The sequence below is a fragment of the Nuphar pumila genome, chromosome 8 (assembly GCF_984573655.1).
Source record: "Nuphar pumila chromosome 8, dmNupPumi1.hap1.1, whole genome shotgun sequence".
NCBI classification, from domain to species: domain Eukaryota; kingdom Viridiplantae; phylum Streptophyta; class Magnoliopsida; order Nymphaeales; family Nymphaeaceae; genus Nuphar; species Nuphar pumila.
The window spans coordinates 13,938,454-13,960,531 of record NC_143256.1 but is presented as its reverse complement, the minus strand read 5'-3'; the positions used below and the strand labels follow the sequence as shown (position 1 = coordinate 13,960,531).

The window sequence follows — 22,078 nt, the reverse complement described above, 5'->3', positions numbered from 1 at the left end:
CGATTCTTAGGTCGCTTTTGGTTCGCTTCTTAGGTTGCTTCCGAGACGATTCTCAGTTCACTTCTAAGTCGTTTCACGCTTCCCGCTTCCTAAAATTTTAGAAGTGTCTCGCTTTCTGGCTTTCCACTTTCCACTTCCTTGATTGACAACTTTGGTAGAAGCTAAATTTATCAAATCATAATTTCACTAAAGGATTGTCAAGGGCAAGGCACCATTATTTAAAGATCAAGTTGTACATACTATGCTATGTGTATCTTGGGGGAGCATGTTAAGAAGTAATTGGTTCAATGGTAAAGGGGCATATAGGTATTTCACGTTAAACCGATTGCTTACTGGTAACAATAGAAAACTATGGAGATTAAATGAGATGCCTAGTGTGGTATCTTTGTAATATCACATCAAATGCATGACTTGTTTGTAAAGAACCCTAATGACGATTAGTATTGTGTTACCCTCATCATTGAGAAAGAGAGAAGGGATCATGACTTCGCTCCTCCATTCCATCTTAATTATTTTCTTTCTTCTGCTTCTTCCTTATTTCTGCGGATTTGATGTGTTTGATACCTGTGCATGGCTTAAAAACAGGCCCAACTCTAAGACAATGAATTAATCAAACACAAGGATAATAGTCCTGACTAACCTGAGTTGATCTATGTGTTGCCCTATGTTGTCAAAGGCGTGCCTATTGTTTATATATTGTTTTATATATATATATATTGTGTATGTTTTGTTTATCTACTTTATTGATTAATAATTGTTTGTTTTGAAATGTTTAATTAGAACAATGGAAGATGCAAACCCAAGTTCTTCAGATGATTGTGGATTGGCTCCTCTAAATGCAAGTGCAAGTGGCTCTTGTTCCAACCCTAGCAGAGAATCTTCAACAAAAAGGAAAATTAGAAACTCTGGGGATCCGACATGGAATTGGGTATTTTGCAAGGATGAGGCAAATTTGAATTCAGTGACGTGATCTGTGCAAAAATACATATAAAGGCGGAATCTACAGAATTGTTTGTTCTTAATTTTTTTTGCCCGCCTAGGCCCTGCCTAGTCGGCCGCCTAGGCCTTTTCGAAGGTCCACCAACTAGCCCCACCTAGCGCTTTCGACAACATAGTGTGTTGGTCACATTACATGTCACCATGTGATCTAATTCTAGCAACATTCACCGATAGAACCATGAACCAGGTCTATAATTTGGAAAACACCTCATCCTCTTAAAACTCACAAAGGTGCTTCACCACCTAAAAGTTTATTAACGTTGATTACATTTCACTAGCCTGCCAGAGTTAGGAGAGTTATCAGGCATACCATCAACACTTGTTCTATTTCGTTGCAACAGCTACTCCTTTTTGGGATCTTGGTCTGTGCTAAAGGTAAATATGACATTTACTTAACCAAGAATATGTAGTTTTTTTATTATTTATAATTGAATCATTTGCACACAATTAAAAAATGACAAAGCAAGCATGCATAATGTTGCTAATTCCATTTTCTTTTGATACCTCAAAGAGTAAGGAAAGGGTGATTTTTTTGTCTTTCTATCATTGACATTCTGTTTATGATAGAGATAATATCTTTTTTTTTTCTAGCATTATTTACCATATGTGAAGTTTGATTGAGATTGCCTTGATATTTTACATTTAAATTTGTTTCGGTTGTATTTTGTGCTTTGCACAATTTATAGTTTAATCCATCTTTGTCATGGTGATCTCCTTCTCTTTGTTGTATTTTTTGTTTTTGTTTGTAGGTGGGATTCAGGATCAACTGTTGGTGAGTTTGACGGTCATTCAAGACGTGTCTTAAGTTGTGCATTCAAGCCTACAAGACCTTTTCGTATTGTTACATGTGGAGAAGATTACTTGGTGAATTTCTATGAGGGACCACCATTTAGGTTCAAACTGTCACAAAGGTTAGTCTTGTTTATGGTATTAAGAGATTGATTTATACTATATTAGGTCAAGGATAGTGCAAATTTGCTAAAGGTTCAGCTGTTTTAACATAATTGTTTTGTATGAAGAATCCTTTGGTACATTGTCTTTCTTTTTTGGTAAAGGTATGAGGATCCAATGCAGGAACTGAAGCGTGACATGTTAGCCTGTCGAAGCAAATGAAATTCTAATAGCTATTCAGTATATGATGTGTTAGCTTTTAAGTAAATAATGACCATTCTCAAACTTTAGGAGTGCACTCTGGCTTGAAACATTACTATAACGTTTAACTTGCAATGGAATATAAAATCATGGTATAAATAAGTGTTCCTAGTATCTTCATGCTTGAATGACATTTTCCAAAAGCAATGCACATGATGTAAATAATATTTTCTCCAAATTGTAAGGAATTATGTGCTCTAGTGAGGGAGATGTATACCTGCCCTTTATCTGATGTGTAGTCTGTTTAAAACTAGTAAGAGAATTAACTAATAACATCCAAGGGGAATATATCAGGGTATTGAAGATAACATTTAAACTATTATTCCTAAAATGGCCAACACAGGTTTAAATTAACTGCACCGTCTAGGTAAATGTTTTAATATAATTGATCTTTGTTCTTGTAGCGACAGGACTACCACTTTTTCTACCAAAAATCTAAACAGATTTTTCAAGCCATAACTAGAGAGCTTTTCTGTCCTAGAGGATGGGCCCTGCTGGTTTCCAGATCACAGTTCATATCTTGATAATATTGCTTCAAAATACATTATAACTGCCAAGCCCCCTTCATGAGAGCGATATAGTTATGAATCTAGTCTGAGCACATCAGGAACACTTACTAATTTAGGTCTCTCTCCCTCTGTGTTTAAGGCTGGAAGGTTATAAAAATGGCAAAAAGCAGAAAATATGACAAGAACATGAGGGGCTTGGCAAACTTTCTTTTTCTTAACAGTTAACATAGGTTATGGATATATAAATGATAAAAGAGTAAGTTAACCGATAAGGGAAAAGGCTACTAACAAATGACGCTTCTCTAGAAAATCTAATTGCACATTCATAAAGGTTTAAGTTTCATATATACATATGGATTCATACAGTTTGAGGATTTGATTAACATATTTGTTAGATTTGAAATTAGATCAAACTAGATTAGCTTTCTATTCAAAGTAATTTAAACATGTATCTCTATTTGAATCTTTATGGCTATGGCCACATATGAGAAAAAATGGAAAGAATGGAGAATGGGGCATCCCAAGATTATGTCTTGGGTCATTAGTAGTCTTGATATCAAGAAGTGCTTGAGTCTAGCTAAATTTGAACATAGACTATCTTAAGAAAATGTATTCTCTTAAATCTATGTCACATGGGTGCAGGTGCAGGGGTAGGGGTGCGACACTTTAAAAAAACTTGGGTGCGGGGATGCGGCAAAAAGTTGGACATAAATGACCCTGGGTGCATTGACTGCACCCAGGGTCAGGTTGATCGCATCGGGTGCGGGTGCGATGTGAGTGCGGCACCTAGTTGAAGAGTCCCTGTGACATAGTCTTAAAGATATTACCCACATTTGCAACTTGTAAGACAAGGTACACACTATGATTCAAGGAGAAAAATGTATTAGAGAATATTTTAGTAAGTTGTTCGACCTTTGGAATGAGTTTGCTCTTCTTGAGTCACAATGACATTATCCCAAAGACATAGAACTCCGTCAAAGACAAATTGATGTGAAACATTTCTATCAATTCATCAATGGTCTAAGACCGGAGTTTGAGTCTACTAAATCGGCTTTTCTTCATAAAGGAGTTCTCTCTATTGAAGAGCTAAGTATGAAAGAAAATAGACTAAAAAAAAGACATTTAAAGATGATGATAATTCGGTCATAGCCGTGTCTAGGCTGAGAAACCATGTCCATGCTTACCAACTACTACATTATAACTATCACATTATAAGAGACCAAACAATGATAGCTATGGAAAGCAAGACAATGAGTTTGAAAAAAAAATAAATTATTTGCTATTATTGTCGTGAACCGGGGTATGTCAAAATATATTGTCCTAAACTAAAGATACCCTATGAGAAGAAGGTAGCCTCCGTTGCTCAAGAGTCAAGTGAATTCAAAGCTACACAAGAATCAACTATTGAGAGCATGTCCTTGACTCAAATTGTAGAAGCTCTTCAACCTCTATTCAAAGGAGCTTCACCAACCGAAGCTACGGTCTCTTCTGTTGGCATCTTTGATCCCAGTAAGTCTCTTTGGCTTCTTGGCTCATGTGCCTCATTTCATATGACACTAAATTGTGATATTTTATCTGGATGTCATAACTCAAGCGAGTCAAATGTTTTTTATTGTTGATAGAATATCTCTTGAGATAAAGGGAATAAGAAATTTTGAAAATATTTTAAAGAGATTTTTTATTCAAAAAATTAGATATATTCCCAAGTTAAGCCTAAATCTTTTATTTGTCTCTTAATTATGTGACCTTTGGTATAATGTTTCTTTCTCTTCTATTGGTTTATGAGTGCTGGATCGTCTCTCAGGGAAGCTGATTGGAGAAGGCTGTAAAGAAGGAGGTTTATACTACATAGATTTTTTGGAAATACCTAAGAATACTTTTTGTTATAATGTTTAAAAACTGAATTTTGGATTTTGGAGCTCCCTAACCAAAATCTTCTGAAATATTATCTGCATGAATGCAACCAAAACTGATTGGAGCTCCCATGTGGCAGGTCATGAATCCCCTTGTCATTTTGTGGTTGATGTATGCTTCAAAATTTCCCTTCATATCTTCATCTGGTCTGATACCATCTTCAGATTGATGGTAACATGATTATGTTCCTTTGATGTGTGAAAGAATATGTGGTGTGTGCGAACTGTGAAACAAGGTGAGAGAAATGAGTGAGTGAGGAGGAAGAAGAAGATATAGGAAAAGAGAGGAAGTGAGAAAAGACAAGGGAGAAAGAGAATAGGGGCTGGAATCGTGCCCTATCCCTCTCATATTGACCCTTATAAAGGTAATTTAAGTCAGTTTACAAAAATGCCCTTCATAACTATATCTTTTGACCTATTGCGTCTTGAATATAAAAAAGGACTTCACTAGCCAATCAATTTTGACTCTCATGTAATGCTTCCTTATAACATATTGTACTTCAAAGGATAAACCAGAGTTGCCAGTTGGGGAAGCGATTCGGGTAGCGGAAGGGGGAAGTGAGGGGGAAGCGAAAAAAGGAAAAAACAAAAAAAGGAAAAAACAAAAAAAGGAAAAAAAGATACATTTTGGAAGCGCCACGTTTTGCACCTCCGAAATACGCTTCGGAGAAGCATGCTTCCCCATGTCCTATGGTACTTCTGGTAACCCTGGGATAAACCTCTAAACTGGTCATCATGATGTATATGAACCCTTTATTTTTGTTACCTCATTAATTCACTGGTCTGCACTCCAGTTAAGCTAACCAAAACAGAAAAAATGAAAAAGTGGAAAACTTCCCTTAAGTATCCACTAAACCTGCCATCTTCTGATCGATGCAATTGGATTGAGTGTTAGATGTCTTCATCCTTCTAAGATTTTAATTCATGGTAGCCTCTTGGTTCAAGATAGAACGCAGAAACATAACATTTATTCAAGTTTCCTTGCATTGCTTGTTTGGCCCATCAAATATTGTGCATTGGTGTGATTTGGCTACATTGTTTACAAGATGCCTTTCCCCATTAATTGTTGAAGCATACTCTTTATTTTGGAGCAACAGTCGTGTCCTTGATTTGCAGAGTCCAATGCAAAACTTCTGGAAAAATGTTCTAGGGTTCATATTAATTAACATCGAGTGCTTGGTATTTTTTCTTTTTTTTTTTCAAAATTTCTTGTAGGAGAAATGTAGTCATTATTTTAATTTTATGTCAATGATAAAAAACTCATTCATGGCATTGTAGCAATGTAGGCTTGTGGCCATAATAAAATATAATGTGCTGAGGAAGATGTTCTTGATTGTGTCTTACCGAACAGAGGTAGTATGTAAAGGAAAAATTATTGTTTGAAGTGCAGGGAACATTCCAACTTTGTCAATTGCGTAAGGTTTTCTCCTGATGGAAGCAGGTTTATCAGTGTAAGTTCAGATAAGAAAGGTATACTATATGATGGGAGGACAGGAGAAAAGATTGGGGAGCTATCTGCTGAAGGTCACAATGGTAGCATCTATGCTGTTAGTTGGAGTCCTGACAGTAAAGCGGTATTTATGATATTCCTATGCTATTTTCATTATTGATTAATAATTGTACTTCCAGTGGTGGACTTAGGATGCAAATATCTACATTGAATGATATCTACTTTTTCCTTTTTCAGATTCTTAGATTGATAATATGAACATTTTAATTGGAACACAATTAAATTTAAATGTTACTTATATAATCAAATGCCTGACTAATGGAGAGTTTTTCTTCTACTTTTTTGTTTTTTGGTTGATCGAAGAAGCACATTCATTTATCTGTTGAATAAGTTTTATACAATCTGGTTTACCTATATTCCAATGGTCTCCAGCACCATACTGGTTCTGATGGGGCTGTACTTGTCTGTATTACAGGTGTGAGTGGAAGTGTTAATCCAAAGTTTCATTGTGTGCTTTAGTCTGCTTTACTTTGGTATTGATAGAAAATTCTTTCATATTTTCTGTGCAGTTGGATAAACCTGGTTGAGGTTATATTTGTCACAAAATGGCACGGATCCCAATACCCTCCATAATGGACTCCGAGGGTCAAAACATAATGCATTTGAACAAAAACATAAGAACTAAAATGAAACACAATAGAATGTGAGTAAATAACTTCATTAATAAAGAACAGTAAAAATACAAAAAAATACATTTTAATCCTCATTACAATACACTAAAAAACACACAAGAAGCCTAAAACCATGGTTGCTAGTCGAGGAAGCGGGAAGCGATATGTGAAGTGGAAGCGGGAAGCGTGGCACTTTCAAAATTTTAGGAAGTGGGAAGCATGGGACGACTTAAAAGCGAATCAAGAATCGTCTCGAAAGCGAACCAAAAGCGAATCTGGAAGCGACCTAGGAAGCGAGGGGGAAGCAAAAAATAAAATAAAAATAAAAATACAAAAAAGGGAGGAAATGCAGGGAAAGCGAAGGAGAAGCGTGCTTCCCATAAATGGGAAGTGTGTTCCCTATAAATGGGAAGCATGTTTCCCATAAAAGAGAAACGTGCTTCCCATAAATGGGAAATGCGCTTTTCAAAAAAATTGGCGCTTCTCAGTGCGTTTTGGAAGCGCGACGTTTTACGCTTCCGAAACATGCTTCCCCACTAGGCTAGGTGCTTCCAGTAACTTTGCCTAAAACTACTCATCACTCCCTCACCTTACAAAGGCACCCACCCACCCATATTTATAGAGAAAAGAAGGAAGAAGAGAGAGATTAAAGGAGAGAAAAAGGGAGACCACACTAACCATTGGACCATAAGTCAAACAACTAGTCCAAGTCAACCAAAGTTGACTTAACTTTAAAGTATATATATCAGAGTTACCGAAAGCACCTAGCCTAGTGGAAGCACGAAATGTTGTGCTTCCGAAACGTGTTGGGAAGCGCCATTTTTTTTGAGAAGCGTGCTTTCCCGTTGCTTATCCCGCGCTTCCTCCCTTTTTTCATTTTTTTTTATTTTTATTTTTTCGCTTCCCCCTCGCTTCGTAGGTCGCTTCCGGTTCGCTTCCTAGGTCGCTTCCAAGATGATTCTTGATTCGCTTTTAAGTAGTCTCACGTTTCTCGCTTCCTAAAATTTTGAAAGTGCCACGCTTCCTGCTCCTGCTTCCTCGACTGGCAACCATGATATATGTTAACGCCCCCGCTCAAACTTACATTGACTCACTATAAGTTTGCAATTACAAAAGGAATCCCATTACACAAGATATCGACATGTTCTTCTATAATACAAATTCTTGAAGGAGCTTCTAGATCTTCCTTGATATGCTCGAAAGGTCCCTAGAATCATCAATAATGCCAATATTTTAAAGAGTGCAAAAGGAGAAATCCAACTAAAAATAACTATATATATATATATATATATATATAGAGAGAGAGAGAGAGAGAGAGAGAGAGAGAGTAATGGGTACATGCTAAATAAAATATGCTAGATGAAACATGCTAAATGAGTTTTTCAGGGTTTTTTTGTTTTATTTTTAAATTCTAATCGTACAAATGTGATCTATGTACTTGATTTTATAGGGTTCAACTCTTTAAGTGTTCGATTCTGACACATGAGCGGGTTTTTATAACGTTTAAAAAATCACCATTCCAAAATCTTTGTTAATTTTTAGGCTCCAAATATCATTTTTTTCATCGAAAACACATGATCCAAGTGTGGATTCCTCGTAAATTGACCATGCCCAACACATTTATGGGGTTAGAACTGCAAAAAAAAAAACCCACACCAAAAGAGCAGAAAAACCCATTTAACACATTTCATTCGCATATTTCATTTCGTACACACCCATCTCTCTGTCTCTCTCTCTCTCTCTCTCTATATATATATATATATATATATAAATGACCAAACACGCCAAAAATACAATACATATTTAATAAGACATTTTAATAATTTTCAAAATCTTTTAATAGTAAGAAAATTTTTCAACATCAATTTTGAAAGTCATTAAATTTTTATACACAATATTCATTGAGAGTCTCACCTCAATAGATAATTTTACGAAATCATAGTTCTTGATTTATAAGAGAACACAATTGCATATTATCAAAAGAAGAGATGCATGCATAAAATATCTCAAAGATAAACGTATAAATCATTCATCACTTTAAACATTCATGAAAACATGCATTATTGAAAGTCAATACACACATCTATCTCGAAAAGCACATTAATGCATGAAATATGAATTTTCAAACAACATCAATACCATGAATAAATAACTCACAAAAGAGTTTAACCCACACAAAAAATATTCATAAAGCAGGGTTTTTTCAAAACAAGTAGCCATATTAAATGTACAACAGAAATAATGGGGAAGTTCAAAATCCCACGTACAAATCATAACAAGAGATATTTTGTAATAATGACAAATATTAATAACAATTTAAATCTCAACAATAGAAACAATATCTATAAATACACTCAAAATATTGCATCCTATGCAACCAAGGCATATCATGATGTAAATCACCCAAGATAACTAATCATGGAACACATTTAAAATATCTTTAAGCATGCAATTAAAACATATTCAATGCAAAATGCATGAAGAATTTTCAATAACCATTTCCCAGACAAGGGTAAATGAGTGAATTTTTTTTAGAAATTTTGTGGAGAGATTTGAAAATCCCACAAATATCAAGAAATGATATTTTGCAAACCTTCACAATAGTTCGACCACCATAAGCAATTTACCTCGCTTGACCTTCAAACCTCAAAATTCAAGTGTAATAGCTGCTAGAACAAGAGATCAATGACAATGCCACTTATGAGCTTAACAAACACACAAAAAGTGTGAACATCTCATCTATATAAAATAACACTTAAATAAGAGACAAACCTCAATGTTTCAGCTACTAGAAAAAGAGCATAATACAAACACACAAAAAGTATGAATAACCAATGGGTGCACCTAACTCATTGCAAACAAATCTTTCTTGTCTACGTAAAATGACACTTAAATAAGAGACAAACCTCAATATTCAAGTGCATCAGCTACTAGAATAAGAGTATAATACAAACACACAAAATGTGAATAACCAATGGGTGCATATAACTCACCACAAAAATATCTTTTAAATAAGAGACATAATAGGAGAAGACACGAAGTAAGAGAGCTTGTAATAAAAACAAACTAATGTCATCAAGAAGGATAAATGTATCAATTTTAACAATCTTTCAAACACCATATTTTCAAAATAGATAACCATCAGAGATAAACATAATTATAAGTATTCATAATAACATTGTCCAAATAAACAAATGAGTGATATAACACACTCATAGAACTAGAGATCAAACAACCGTCAATTAGAGCCAAACTATAAGGCGACAATCTATACTGATAAGAAAACCAAGGTGCACACAACTCACCCCAACAAGCATCTCTTGTTCAACAAAAGCAACATGGATGTAGATACCAATCAAACCCAAGACAAGTGACAACACATCACTCATAACCTTTGGGAATCTAGACTAGTAAGATGACATGAGGTGCACACATAACTCACCTCAACGGCTAACTCTGACCCAACAACAAGGCAAAAAATAAATGGCGCATCCTAGAAAAATCTATGATGGACAAAAAACAATGCCAAAAGAAGGCAAAAAATACTCACGGAAATTGATTTTCAAATAAGTGAGTTCATATATAAAAGTACCGATTTGAAAAAACAAAGTTTTAAATCAAATCCAATAAAGGTAGATGAAGACTTAGAATGAATATAGTTCAATCATATGCACAACAATATGTCAATTGATGCAATCACTTCCAACACAAGATGTCTCATGACAAATTTTACAAACTTTGACAAGCAAATAATGGACAAGAATCATGCCCAATATAAATAATCTACATAGATGTGATGAAATTATGATGTTAGAGTATCTTTCCAAAGATAATGGAATCATGAATCCACCAATCAAGAAACAAGTGCACTAAGGCACATCATATACAAAAGATCCAATAAATCTCAATAAAAAGACAAAAGTATATGATTTTATTAAAGAAAAGCTTCTAAGAAGCTAGATCTAAATCATTAGTCTACTATTAGACAATTGATGACAAACATATAGAGATTCACAAAGAGCTATATAACTATCAACAACCATGAACTCATATATATCATACAAAGAATTTTATCACAATGTAACAAATATAAAATCTTTAAGAAACATGCAATGAAGTATCAATGCACAAGAAAGAAACCACTAAGGGTTACAAAAGTGCACAAACACTCAAGTCACTAAGCTACCAAAAAGCACATAAAACTACTAAGGGCTAAGCAACAATCATACAAGAGTCTTTTAAAAAATATAAGTTTTATTCATAAAATGCTCAAGAAGCATACACAAGAACCCACTAAAAAATATAATGCATAATAGAGAAATTAAAATATGCATTCGAGTTCATGATGACAAATCATGCTTATGCCATCCAATAATAATCACAAAGGCTACATAATTAAAATCATGCATGGTCACATAGTTAGAATCACCAAAGAAACATCACTATATATTAAAAATCCCAAAGATAATCTATGTAAATACATACATTAAGAGACACAAAAAAAAAATGTAAAAAATTAATATTTTGCAAAACATGAAACACATAAGATTTTAAGAAACCACATATTTTCGCAAAATATAATTTTTTCAATATACATATCCATAATCTAAAAAATATATTAAAAGACAATAATTTCTATTGAGAATGTAGGGTACGGGTCTGGTTCTAGACCCAAAATGATTCTTTTGTATTGTATTTACATGGTTGGTGTTATCGGGTCTGGGTTGACAGACCCGATCCAACTTGTATCATATATATTACATTGAATATAGGGCACAACCTCTCATTGAGAATCGTGCCAGTCATTGCTGCCTCTCCTTCTTGCAAATCCCTTTCTCTTCTGCTGTGGATGAAGATCTGGTCGAAGGTGCGTGACTTCTAACATGGTATCAGAGCAGGCTGAGAAGTAAATACTAGGTCGAGTTCTCTTCTTCCTTTCTTTGATCCAAGATCTGATCTTATCAGATCAGATTCTATTCTCCTTCTGTCCTGAAAATTGATCTTATCATATTGGATTAAAAATCTCTTTCTTAAAATTTTTAAACATCTTTCTTCCTCTCTAAGTTTTCGATCTCTTAAAACTGAATCTGTTCACGTCAAACAGTCTGGTCACGTCAAACCAGATCTGTTTTCTTAAATCTTGATTATTTTTTTTCCTCTTTGATGCTGGATCGGATCGTTCCAGATCTAGTGTTTTCGTTCCAAGCCAGACTAAATTAGATCTGGCCATGGCATATTGATTCTTCCCTTCAGCAACGTTAAATCAAATCTGATCGTATCAGATCAGATTTGTGTTTCCATTTAAACTTAGATCTCTCTTTTGTCTTTCAAGTCAAATCTTATTCTCCAAAACCAAATCAAAGTTTCGGTCCATACAAAAAAAAAATTCAGATCATTAATTTGTCGTGTTCTACTGATTATTTGTTTCCCTGCAATATTATTTTCGTAGCAAAAAGAAAAAAAAACAGATTTACATTGCTGGTAAATCAAACTGCTGGTTCTTTTGTTGTCCTTTCACATGGATTCTCCCTTCCAGTTTCCTTGGACAACTCATATAACTACTTGACCTGGAAGCGACAAAGTTTTCCTTTTATTAAGAGTCTGGATCTCTCTGGATATCTTGATGGAACGATCCATGCACCACTAGAATTCGTCCTGCAAGAAGAGCGAGATGATAAAGGGGAGGTTTCCAACAAATTGATTCATAATTCAAAATTTGTAACATGAAGAAGAAAAGATCAGGCAGTTGTGGCTTACATTACCTCTATGCTTTCTCATGAGATATTAGTGGCCATCCTAGATGAATGTTCAGCCAGAGAGTTGTGGAAAATATTGGCGCAGACTTATTCACAGATTTCATAAGCTAGGATTTTGCATTTAAAGAGAGAATTTCAGCTTTTGAAGAAATAGAGTTTATCAGTGACATAATACATGAACAAAATCAAGAGTATTACATATCAACTAGCCATGGTGGGTTGCGTAATTCTTAACAAAGAAAAGGTTCAACAGGCACTGAATGGTCTGGGTTCTGACTACCACATGTTAGTCACCTCTCTTCTATGCCTCCCTTCATTGCCCAGTTTTGAAGATCTACGGACTAAGCTACTACAATATGAAGTTACCATTAGGGGCGAGAAGATGACCCTGAATTCCAACAACCATGAGGTACTTGTCACATTAGTAGTATTAGGGCGAGGACGTGGGGGCTTTTGAGGCGGGCGTGGACATAGAAGAGGTAATCAAGGAGGCCGTGGGCTTTTTCCCATACCCTACATGTCACCTAACTTGTATCCAGGGAACCCTATAAACATCCCGACATGTTTTCAGTGTAATAAAATGGAGCACATTAAAGCAAATTGCTGGCATAATCCGCAAAACAAAGGCAAGTTTAATGGTGCTGGGCCTTCTACTAGGGGACAAGCAGGAGACGACCGTAAAGGAGATGAAAAGAAAAATGTGAAGAATCTTTTGATTTTCGCTCTTTCAGAATTGAGCTTCAAGCAAACTGAGTAGGAGACTTGGTACATTAACTCCGGGCTGCTGCACATGTGACATGTGATATTGGTAAGATTTATTAAAACCGGAGATGGTGTTCTTCATCCTATCTCTCATGTTGGAAATATTTTCCTTCTACTCCCCAATTCCTCATTACCTTTATCTGATGTTTACCATTCTCCTAGTATTGTTAAAAACATTGTTTCTGTTTCTAAACTTGTCGATGATACTAATTCTTTTGTCGAATTTACTCTTTCTGTATGTGTCAAGGATCTTCTCACGAAGAAGACACTCGTTGAAGGAGAACGACAGGGAAACATGTATGTCTTCAAGGAGTCTCTTCTAGTTCATGATGCATCAATAAATTCACAACCAGTTCGTCCAGTGTCATTCAAAGTTTGTTTTAGTCTATCTCAATGTAATAAGCCAGAGATTTGGCATCGTCGTCTTAGTCATTGTAATCATTCATTTATTGAGAAGCTTGTGTCTAGTGGACTTGTTCCGCAGTCTAGTTTGAATGTCGAGGCTGATTTTCTTCTTTGTTTCCGTTGTCAATTATGTAAAAGTCATGTTCTTCCATTTCATTCAATAAATCAAAGAGATTTTGTGCTTTTTGAAATTGTCTATTCTGATGTCTGGAGACATGCCCCACAGTCTTCTTTATTGGGCAATCATTATTACATTACTTTCATTGATAGTTACTCTAGATACACCTGTATTTATTTTATCAAATATAAATCTGAAGTTTTCAAGCTTTTTTGCTCATTCTGTGCTTTAGTTTGTAATCAATTTTCAACTAAAATTCAATATTTTCATTGTGACGGTGGATGAGAGTACTTATCAAAGGAATTTACTGAATTTCTCTAAGATAATGGAATAGGTCGTCGAATATCTTGTCCACACACACCACAACAAAATGGTGCGGCTGAAAGAAAATACTGGCACATTGTAGAGAGTGCGCTGAGTATGTTGCATAACACTCACATTCCTTTAAACTTGTGGATGAAAGTTTTTCATTCAGCTGTCTATGTCATAAATCGACTGCCAATGAAATTGTTAGCAGATCAATCCCCTTATTTTACGCTATTTACACTATTTGGGGTTCATCCTGACTATAATGAGTTGCGAGTGTTTGGCTGCATATGCTATGTTCATATTGACAGTTCTTAACGTGATAAGTTTCAGAAAAATGCATGCAGGTGTAGGTTTGTTGGATATGTTGATCAATATAGAGGATATCACTGCTATGACTCCACTACCAGTCGCATCAGAGTTTCATGGAATGTCGTGTTTGACGAGACTCATACTGATGATTCAGGAAGTACAGAGGGACACTGTAAGGATGCTAAAAGTTATCAGCCATGGCTTGTTGCTGAGGTGCTTGATCAAATGGTGATGCATGACGTACCCTCATGTCATACACTATCTGCAGAACAAAATAGTACAGTTGTACACCCAGAAAAGGAAATGTCGACAAACACACAAGATATTACTATGCCTGTCATTTCAGATGTTACAAAGTTTTAAGGGATTACCTATGTGCAGTGAAACAAAGACAAAGTTCAACGACCTATTGTGCAACCCAGGAGGCTTGAGAGGATTCACCATCCTATTGAAAGATGGGTAAGTTATGACAACTTCTCTACAGACTTACAACTGTTCATCTCCCAGATTGAAAAGCATGATGAACCTATCAGTTTCTCACAAGCATCTATGTCAATCAAATGGGTTGAGGTCATGAATGAGGAAATGAAAGCTTTACATGAGTGTGGGACTTGGGAGATTGTTCCTAGACCATCGAACAAGAATGTTGTAGGATCTAAATAGGTCTATAAAATCAAGTATAAACTCGATGAATCCATTGAACGCTATAAGGTGAGGCTAGTAGCGAAAGGGTTCACTCAAGAATACGGGCAAGATTATGCCAAAACATTTAGTTCTGTGATCAAGATGGAAACTATTCGATTAGTTCTGTCCTTGTCAGTTCAGTATGGATGGACTCTAAGTCAACTTGATGTCAAAAATGTATTTTTTGCATGGCACTCTCAAGGAAGAGGTGTATATGGAGCAACCCTCTAGTTATACCAAACATAGCCCCAACACGCATGTTTGCAAGCTACGAAGAGCCATCTATGGGCTAAAGCAGGCCTCCCGCTCATGGTTTGATAGTTTCTCTATTGAAGTTCAGAGACATGGGTTCGATCTCATCTTGATCATTCGCTTTTTATTTTTCGAGATTGTCAGGTACGCACCTTAATTCTTATATATGTGGATGATATTATTATTACTGGGAACTCCGATGAACACATAGAAGCTACCAAGATCTTATTGAGTCGACAGTTTAAGATGAAAGATTTGGGGGTTTTGCGTTATTTCTTAGGGGTTGAGGTGGATCGACAGGATGAAACACTTCACTAACCCAACACAAATATACTTTGGATTTGTTGGATAAGGCAGGCATGAAGGATTATAAACCTCTATCCACCCCTAGTGTCCTTAATCATAAACTCGGATCCCGGGATGGGGAAGCATACGAAGATTCCAAGAAATATCGGAGTCTTGTGGGTATGTTCCAATATCTCACCTTCACTAGACCAGACATTGTGTATGCAGTGAATCAAGTTTCACAATTCATGCATGACCCACGAACAAAGCATATGAATGTTGTCAAGAGAATCCTTCGATATTTAAAAGGAACTCTTGGAGATGGTCTAGTTTATCATCAATCCAAGACTAAAGGGGAGCAACATCGACTGGATGCATACACAAATGCAGATTGGGCTGGAGTTCCAGATGACAGGCAGTCGGTTTCTGGATATTGTGCTTTTCTTGATGGGAACTTGATGGCGTAGAGTAACAAGAAACAACGTGCATTTGCACGATCTAGTATTGAAGCTGAGTATCGATCTATGGTGGCTGCTACAATAAAGGCCACATGGCTGAGACATCTTTTGACTGAAGTTGGAGAATCTATGCTACCCACCACTCTCTTGCGCGATAATCAAGGTGTCATACAAATTGCTTTTAATCCTATTCACCATAGTCACACAAAGCATATAGAGATTGATCAATACTTCATTCGGCAAAAGATTGAAGATAGAGAAGTTGCACCTACTTATGTTCCTACGGCTGACCAAGTGGCAGATTTGTTCACTAAGGGCCGTACCAATATGCGTTTTTGGTTCTTGAAGAACAAGTTGTCCATGTTGCAAAACCATGCACAACTTGAAGGAGGGTATTGAGAATGTAGTGTACAGGTCTAGTTCTAGACCCAAAATGATTCTTTTGTATTGTATTTACATGGTTGGTATTATCGGGTCTGGGTTGACAGACCCAATCCAACTTGTATCATATATATAACATTGAATATAGGGCACAACCTCTCATTGAGAATCGTGTCAGTCATTGCCGCCTCTCCTTCTTGCAAATCCCTTTCTCTTCTGCTGTGGATGAAGATCTGGTCGAAGGTGCTTGACTTCTAACAATTTCTACATATTCTAATTTCAAAAGAAGACATTCATTTTTAATATAACCCTTTCAAAACACCTACCATACATATGAAGATAGAAAAGCTAAAGATACATACCGGAATGCAAAATCCTTGAATCCATGCTATTCATTAATACGAATCTTTTTCAAGACCATGATGCCTTGCTCTGATACCATGTCACAAAATGGCATGGACCTCAATGCACTCTATAATGAACTCCAAGAATAAAAACACAATGCATTTGGATAAAAACATAATAACTAAAATAAAACACAATAGAATGTGAATGAATAACTTCATTAATAAAGAACATTAAAAATACAAAGAAAAATACATTTTAATCATCATTACAATACACTAAAAAACACACAAGAAGCTTAAAACTACCCATCACTCTCTTACCTTACAAAGGCACCCATATTTATAGAGAAACGGAGGAAGAAAAGAGATTAAAGGAGAGAAAAAGGGAGTCCACATTAGTTTGACTAGCTGTTGGACCTAGTCCAATGGCTAGATTTCTAGCCGTTGGACCAGCAGTCCAACAACTAGTCTAAGTCAACCACAGTTGACTTAACTTTAAAGTATATAATATATATACAAGTATATATATATGTATATATATATATCTTAACAATATTTGGGTTATATCATTTGAACATCTAAGACAAGTAGTTTGCATTGTATGCTGTATCTTAATAGCCTTTAGTTTGCAAACTTAATCTGTTGAAGTGATTATGTCACTATGAGAAATAGAGATGGTGAAAAGCCCTTCATTTTCCTTGTTAGCTTCGAATCACATCGGCTACTGCTGGATTTCTGGTTTTGACTGAATTGCCTGTTGCAATTTTACAGGTGGATTAAAGGAAAGTGTTAATGCAATATTTGATACATTGTTTTTTCTTATTTTTAGGTCTTCAAAGAGAATGCACTTGCTGATTATGATTTTTTCTTTTGGTGTGACTCAACAGAAAGATACCTATTCATTCTTTGTTTTATATATTTATTTCTCTAGTAGCCAACTCTCATATCTTACTGCGAAAGCTTATCTTGCTGTTTCAGGTGCTAACAGTGTCTGCAGATAAAACTGCAAAAGTGTGGGAGATTGATGAAAATGGAAACGGTAAGGTGAAGAAGACACTTACTTCATCTGATTCTGGACTGGATGGAATGCTAGTTGGTTGCCTGTGGCAGAATAATCATCTTGTCACTGTTTCTCTTGGTGGCACTATTAGTATATATTCAGCCAATGACCTAGAAAAGATGCCAGTATCATTTTCTGGGCACATGAAGAGCGTCACTGGTTTGGCAGTCACCTCTGAAGGCAGCCAGAATATTATTCTATCTAGCAGTTATGATGGGGTGATTGTCCGATGGATGCAAGGAGTTGGATGTGCAGGAAGGTTACAGAGAAGGGAGAACTCTCAAATTAAATGTTTTGCAGTGGTGGAAGGAGAGCTCACCACATTTGCCTTTGATAACAAGGTAGCACCATTTCTTCATGTACATGTAGTAGTTGCCTTTATTTTTATATCTTGTGGTTTGTGTGCTTGCACCATCTTTTTGAAGCTGATTTTCTTGATGACTTATGATTGCAACTAGGCTGGAGAACATGATGATGTGTCTTTCTATTATCCAATATGATCACTGAAATGAATATATTTCAATTCAATCTTGCACCTTGATGGGGTAGGCAATTTACACACTAGCTAAAATTACTACTCAATGTTGAGTCAGGCATAGTAAGCCAACAAGATCTTGTGTTCTAAATAAAACATGTCTTGAGGGAAAAGACTGACTAGATGTTCATTGCAATTGAATAACAAGAAAATGAAATCTTGCGTTGATGGAGAAATGTTAGATCCCTCAATATAGAAATGGTACAAGAATGTGCTTCACAAAATGCCCTTATGTGATATTACAGAAGTAATTTTGGCATTTTAGAGAACAATGGAGTGAAAAATATAAAATATATAAAGAATATGAAAAGTGAAGTTATTGATGACTAGTATAGTTTTGTGAACTCCATGTATAGTGAACTGTGATAGTGTTAATAATTTTCTCCGGTGGTAAAGGAGCTTGATTGTAAATTATATTTTTATCAATAAAAAATGTCACTGCCTTTAAAAGTAGAACTACAAACTGCAAAGATTTTGTCATAAAATATGACAAATATTGAGATTAGGGGTGGCAAAACCTGACACGACCTCCCAACCCGACCCGCCAACCCGCCTTTTAGGCGGGTTCAGGTTGGGCTTAAACTAACCCGTTTAATAAACGGGTCGACCCGCCTTGATAGAAATCATGGGTTCCTTTCTTCATCTACAAGCAACAGCACAACATGGGGAGAGAGAACGTGGCTGCAGCAAAAATCCCTAATCAGGGTATTCATTTTTGCTTCTCTGATTAAATACACACAAATACAATAGCTAGGGTATGAAAATACCCATTACATGTTATGATAAAATTACAGCATGCCATTAATGAAACATTAATGAGCATGTGTTTAAAATGAAAGGAATTGGGTCTGGATTCTGAGTTCCAGACCTTATACTAAATGACATTATCTTTTCACCCCCCCTCCAGTTGTACATGGTTTTGGACCATGAACATCCAAAATCTGTCCTTGATAAGTCCTTTTGTAAACAAGTCAACAACTTGATCAGCAGTCCGCACGTATTCTGGTTCAATTTTCTTCTCTTCAACCTTTTGTCTTACAAAATGTTGATCAATTTCAATATGTTTGGCACGACTGTGGTAGATAGGATTGAATGACATGTTGATAGCACTTTGATTGTCACACAAGAGAATACTTTTAGAAATCGATTCTCTTCTGTCAACAGGTGTCTGATCCATGTTACTTCGGCTGTAGTAGCTGACATTGATCTATATTCATCTTCTGTGCTCGACCTGGCTATGGCTTTTTGTTTTCTACTGCTCCAGGAGACAAGATTTAGCCCAATGAAAACGCAGTATCCTGAGACAGACCTACGTTCATCTGGATCTCCTGCCCAATCTACATCTGTGTAAGTAAGGAGTTCATGCATGTGATGACCAGGCATACTCTTTCTGTACAGAAGACCATCTCCAATAGTACCCTTCAAATATCGAAGAATGCGTTTAACGGTTTTCATATGCTCAATATGTGGTTCATGCATGAACTGAGATACCTGATTGACAGAATAGACAATGTCAGGCCGAGTGAAGGTAAGATATTGAAGCATTCCTACTATCCTGCGATATCCTGTAGGATCCTCGTACAAATCTCCATCTTAGCAACTGAGTTTCTGATGAAGTACATTGGGTGTGCTGAGGGGCTTACAATCTGTCATACCTGCCTTGCTAAGAACATCAATGGTATACTTATGCTGAGTAAGCGTCATGCCTTAAGGAGTCCTGTCAACTTCTACTCCAAGAAAGTATCGCAGTTTACCAAGATCCTTCATCTTGAATTTATGATTCAAAAGTTCTTTAACCTGTTCGATATGTTCATTAGAGTTACCTGTAATGATAATGTCATCAACATATATCAATAACAGGGTAATTATATCTTTGCATTTAAATATGAAAAGAGAATGGTCAAGAAGAGACCGACTAAACCCATATTTTTCTACTTCAAGAGCGAAACTGTCAAACCAAGATCGAGATGCCTGCTTTAGACCATATATAGCTATCTTTAACCTGCACACGTATTCTTTAGAGTTCCCTTTTGCATACCCAGTGGGCTGCTCCATGTATACTTCTTCCTTCGGAGTTCCATGTAGAAACGCATTCTTCACATCCAATTGGTTGAGAGTCCACTGGTGCTCAACAGCCAATGATACTATGATGCAGATAGTTCCCATTTTCACAACTAGAATAAAGGTCTCATCATAGTCTTGTCCTTGCTCCTGTGTGAATCCTTTGGCAACCAGCCTTGCCTTATATCGCTCGATAGCACCATCTAGCTTATACTTTATCTTATAGACCCATTTTGACCCAACCACATTCCGATTATGTGGTCTGGGAACAATATCTCAAGTGCCAGACTCATGAAGAGCCGCCATTTCGTTGTTCATAGCTTCAATTCATCTCTTAGAATTTATTGCTTGATAAAATGTTGTCGGTTGATCTTCCTTGCCCAAAGAGGTTAAGAAAAGTTGAAAATCCATCGTGAAGTTCTCATAACTGACCCACCTATCAATAGGATGCCGAGGTCGGGTAGACCTTCTGTGAGCAAGTGATTGAGTGGAAACATAAGGAGAATTATGCTCCTGATTAAAGCTGGGAGGTATCTCCTTCTCACGTCGAGAGTAACCAATGCCTTTATACCTTTCGAGGGCCAATAGTGATTCAGACGTTACACTTTCTTGAGTTCTTTGCGCAACAGTAGATACGTTTCCCTAGTCTCTTTGATTACATTAAGAAGAACATACATTATCAATACTAGAAAAGAGATCTGAGTTCAACCAAGGGTGATAAACTTCAATTTCAGGAGGAGTGCTAGCATTATGACCAAAATTTGATTCGTCAAACACAACATTTCTGGATATTTTTATGCGCTTGCTCACGGGATCATAGCATTTGTAGCCTTTGTAATCATCAGCATACCCCACAAATCTGCACTTTAAGGCCTTATCCTGAAACTTGTGCCGCATTGAACTGTCAACATGAACATAACATACACCCGAATACACGCAAATCGTGATAATTTGGATGCACACCATGCAAAGAGAAATAGGGTGATTTGTTCTCTAAGATGTTCATAGGCAATCAATTTATGACATAGACAGTTGTGTGAAAAGCCTCTGCCCAGAAGGTAACTGGAAGGTTACTATCATGCATCATGCTCATTGCACTCTTGACAATATAACAATGCTTCCGTTGAGTAATCCCATTCTGTTGAGGTGTGTGAGGGCAAGACACATATCTACTTATTCCATTTGTTTGGAGGAAATTTATGAAGTCATTTGAAGAGAATTCACCCCCTCCATCACATTGGAAACAAATAATATTCTGAGAGAATTGGTTTTGAACAAAAGAATGAAAATTCTGAAATAACTTGAAGGTTTTAGATTTACTTTTCATAAAGAAGATCCATGTATATCGAGAATAACTGTCAACAAATATGAGATAATATCTAGTGCCATACATGGAAGGAACTGGAGCCGGGCCCCAAACATCAGAACATATAATTTCAAATGGTCTTGAAGCTCTTTTATTAATGGAATGAAAAGGAAGAACATGACTCTTACACTTAAGACAACTAGAACACTTTTTATTATCGACACTTAAGTCTAGACTTGACTTGGGAATAAGACTACTTGAAACAAGCTTATCAATAAAGCGACTACTACAATAACCCAGACGACCATGCCAAAGATTCGACTCAATACATTCAGAAAGATTAAAAACACTCTCAG

The 22,078-nt window shown here is 36.2% G+C and overlaps 1 protein-coding gene across 1 annotated transcript in view; it reads left to right on the top strand.

The window, feature by feature from the left end:
* Positions 1-22,078, top strand: part of LOC149829649 (actin-interacting protein 1-2-like) — a 96,322-nt gene that overhangs the window by 11,324 nt on the left and 62,920 nt on the right. The window contains exons 2-4 of the mRNA XM_090016060.1: positions 1,749-1,910; positions 5,964-6,147; positions 17,739-18,161. Coding sequence (XP_089872186.1) covers positions 1,749-1,910; positions 5,964-6,147; positions 17,739-18,161 — 769 coding nt within the window. The remainder of the gene's footprint in view (positions 1-1,748; positions 1,911-5,963; positions 6,148-17,738; positions 18,162-22,078) is intronic.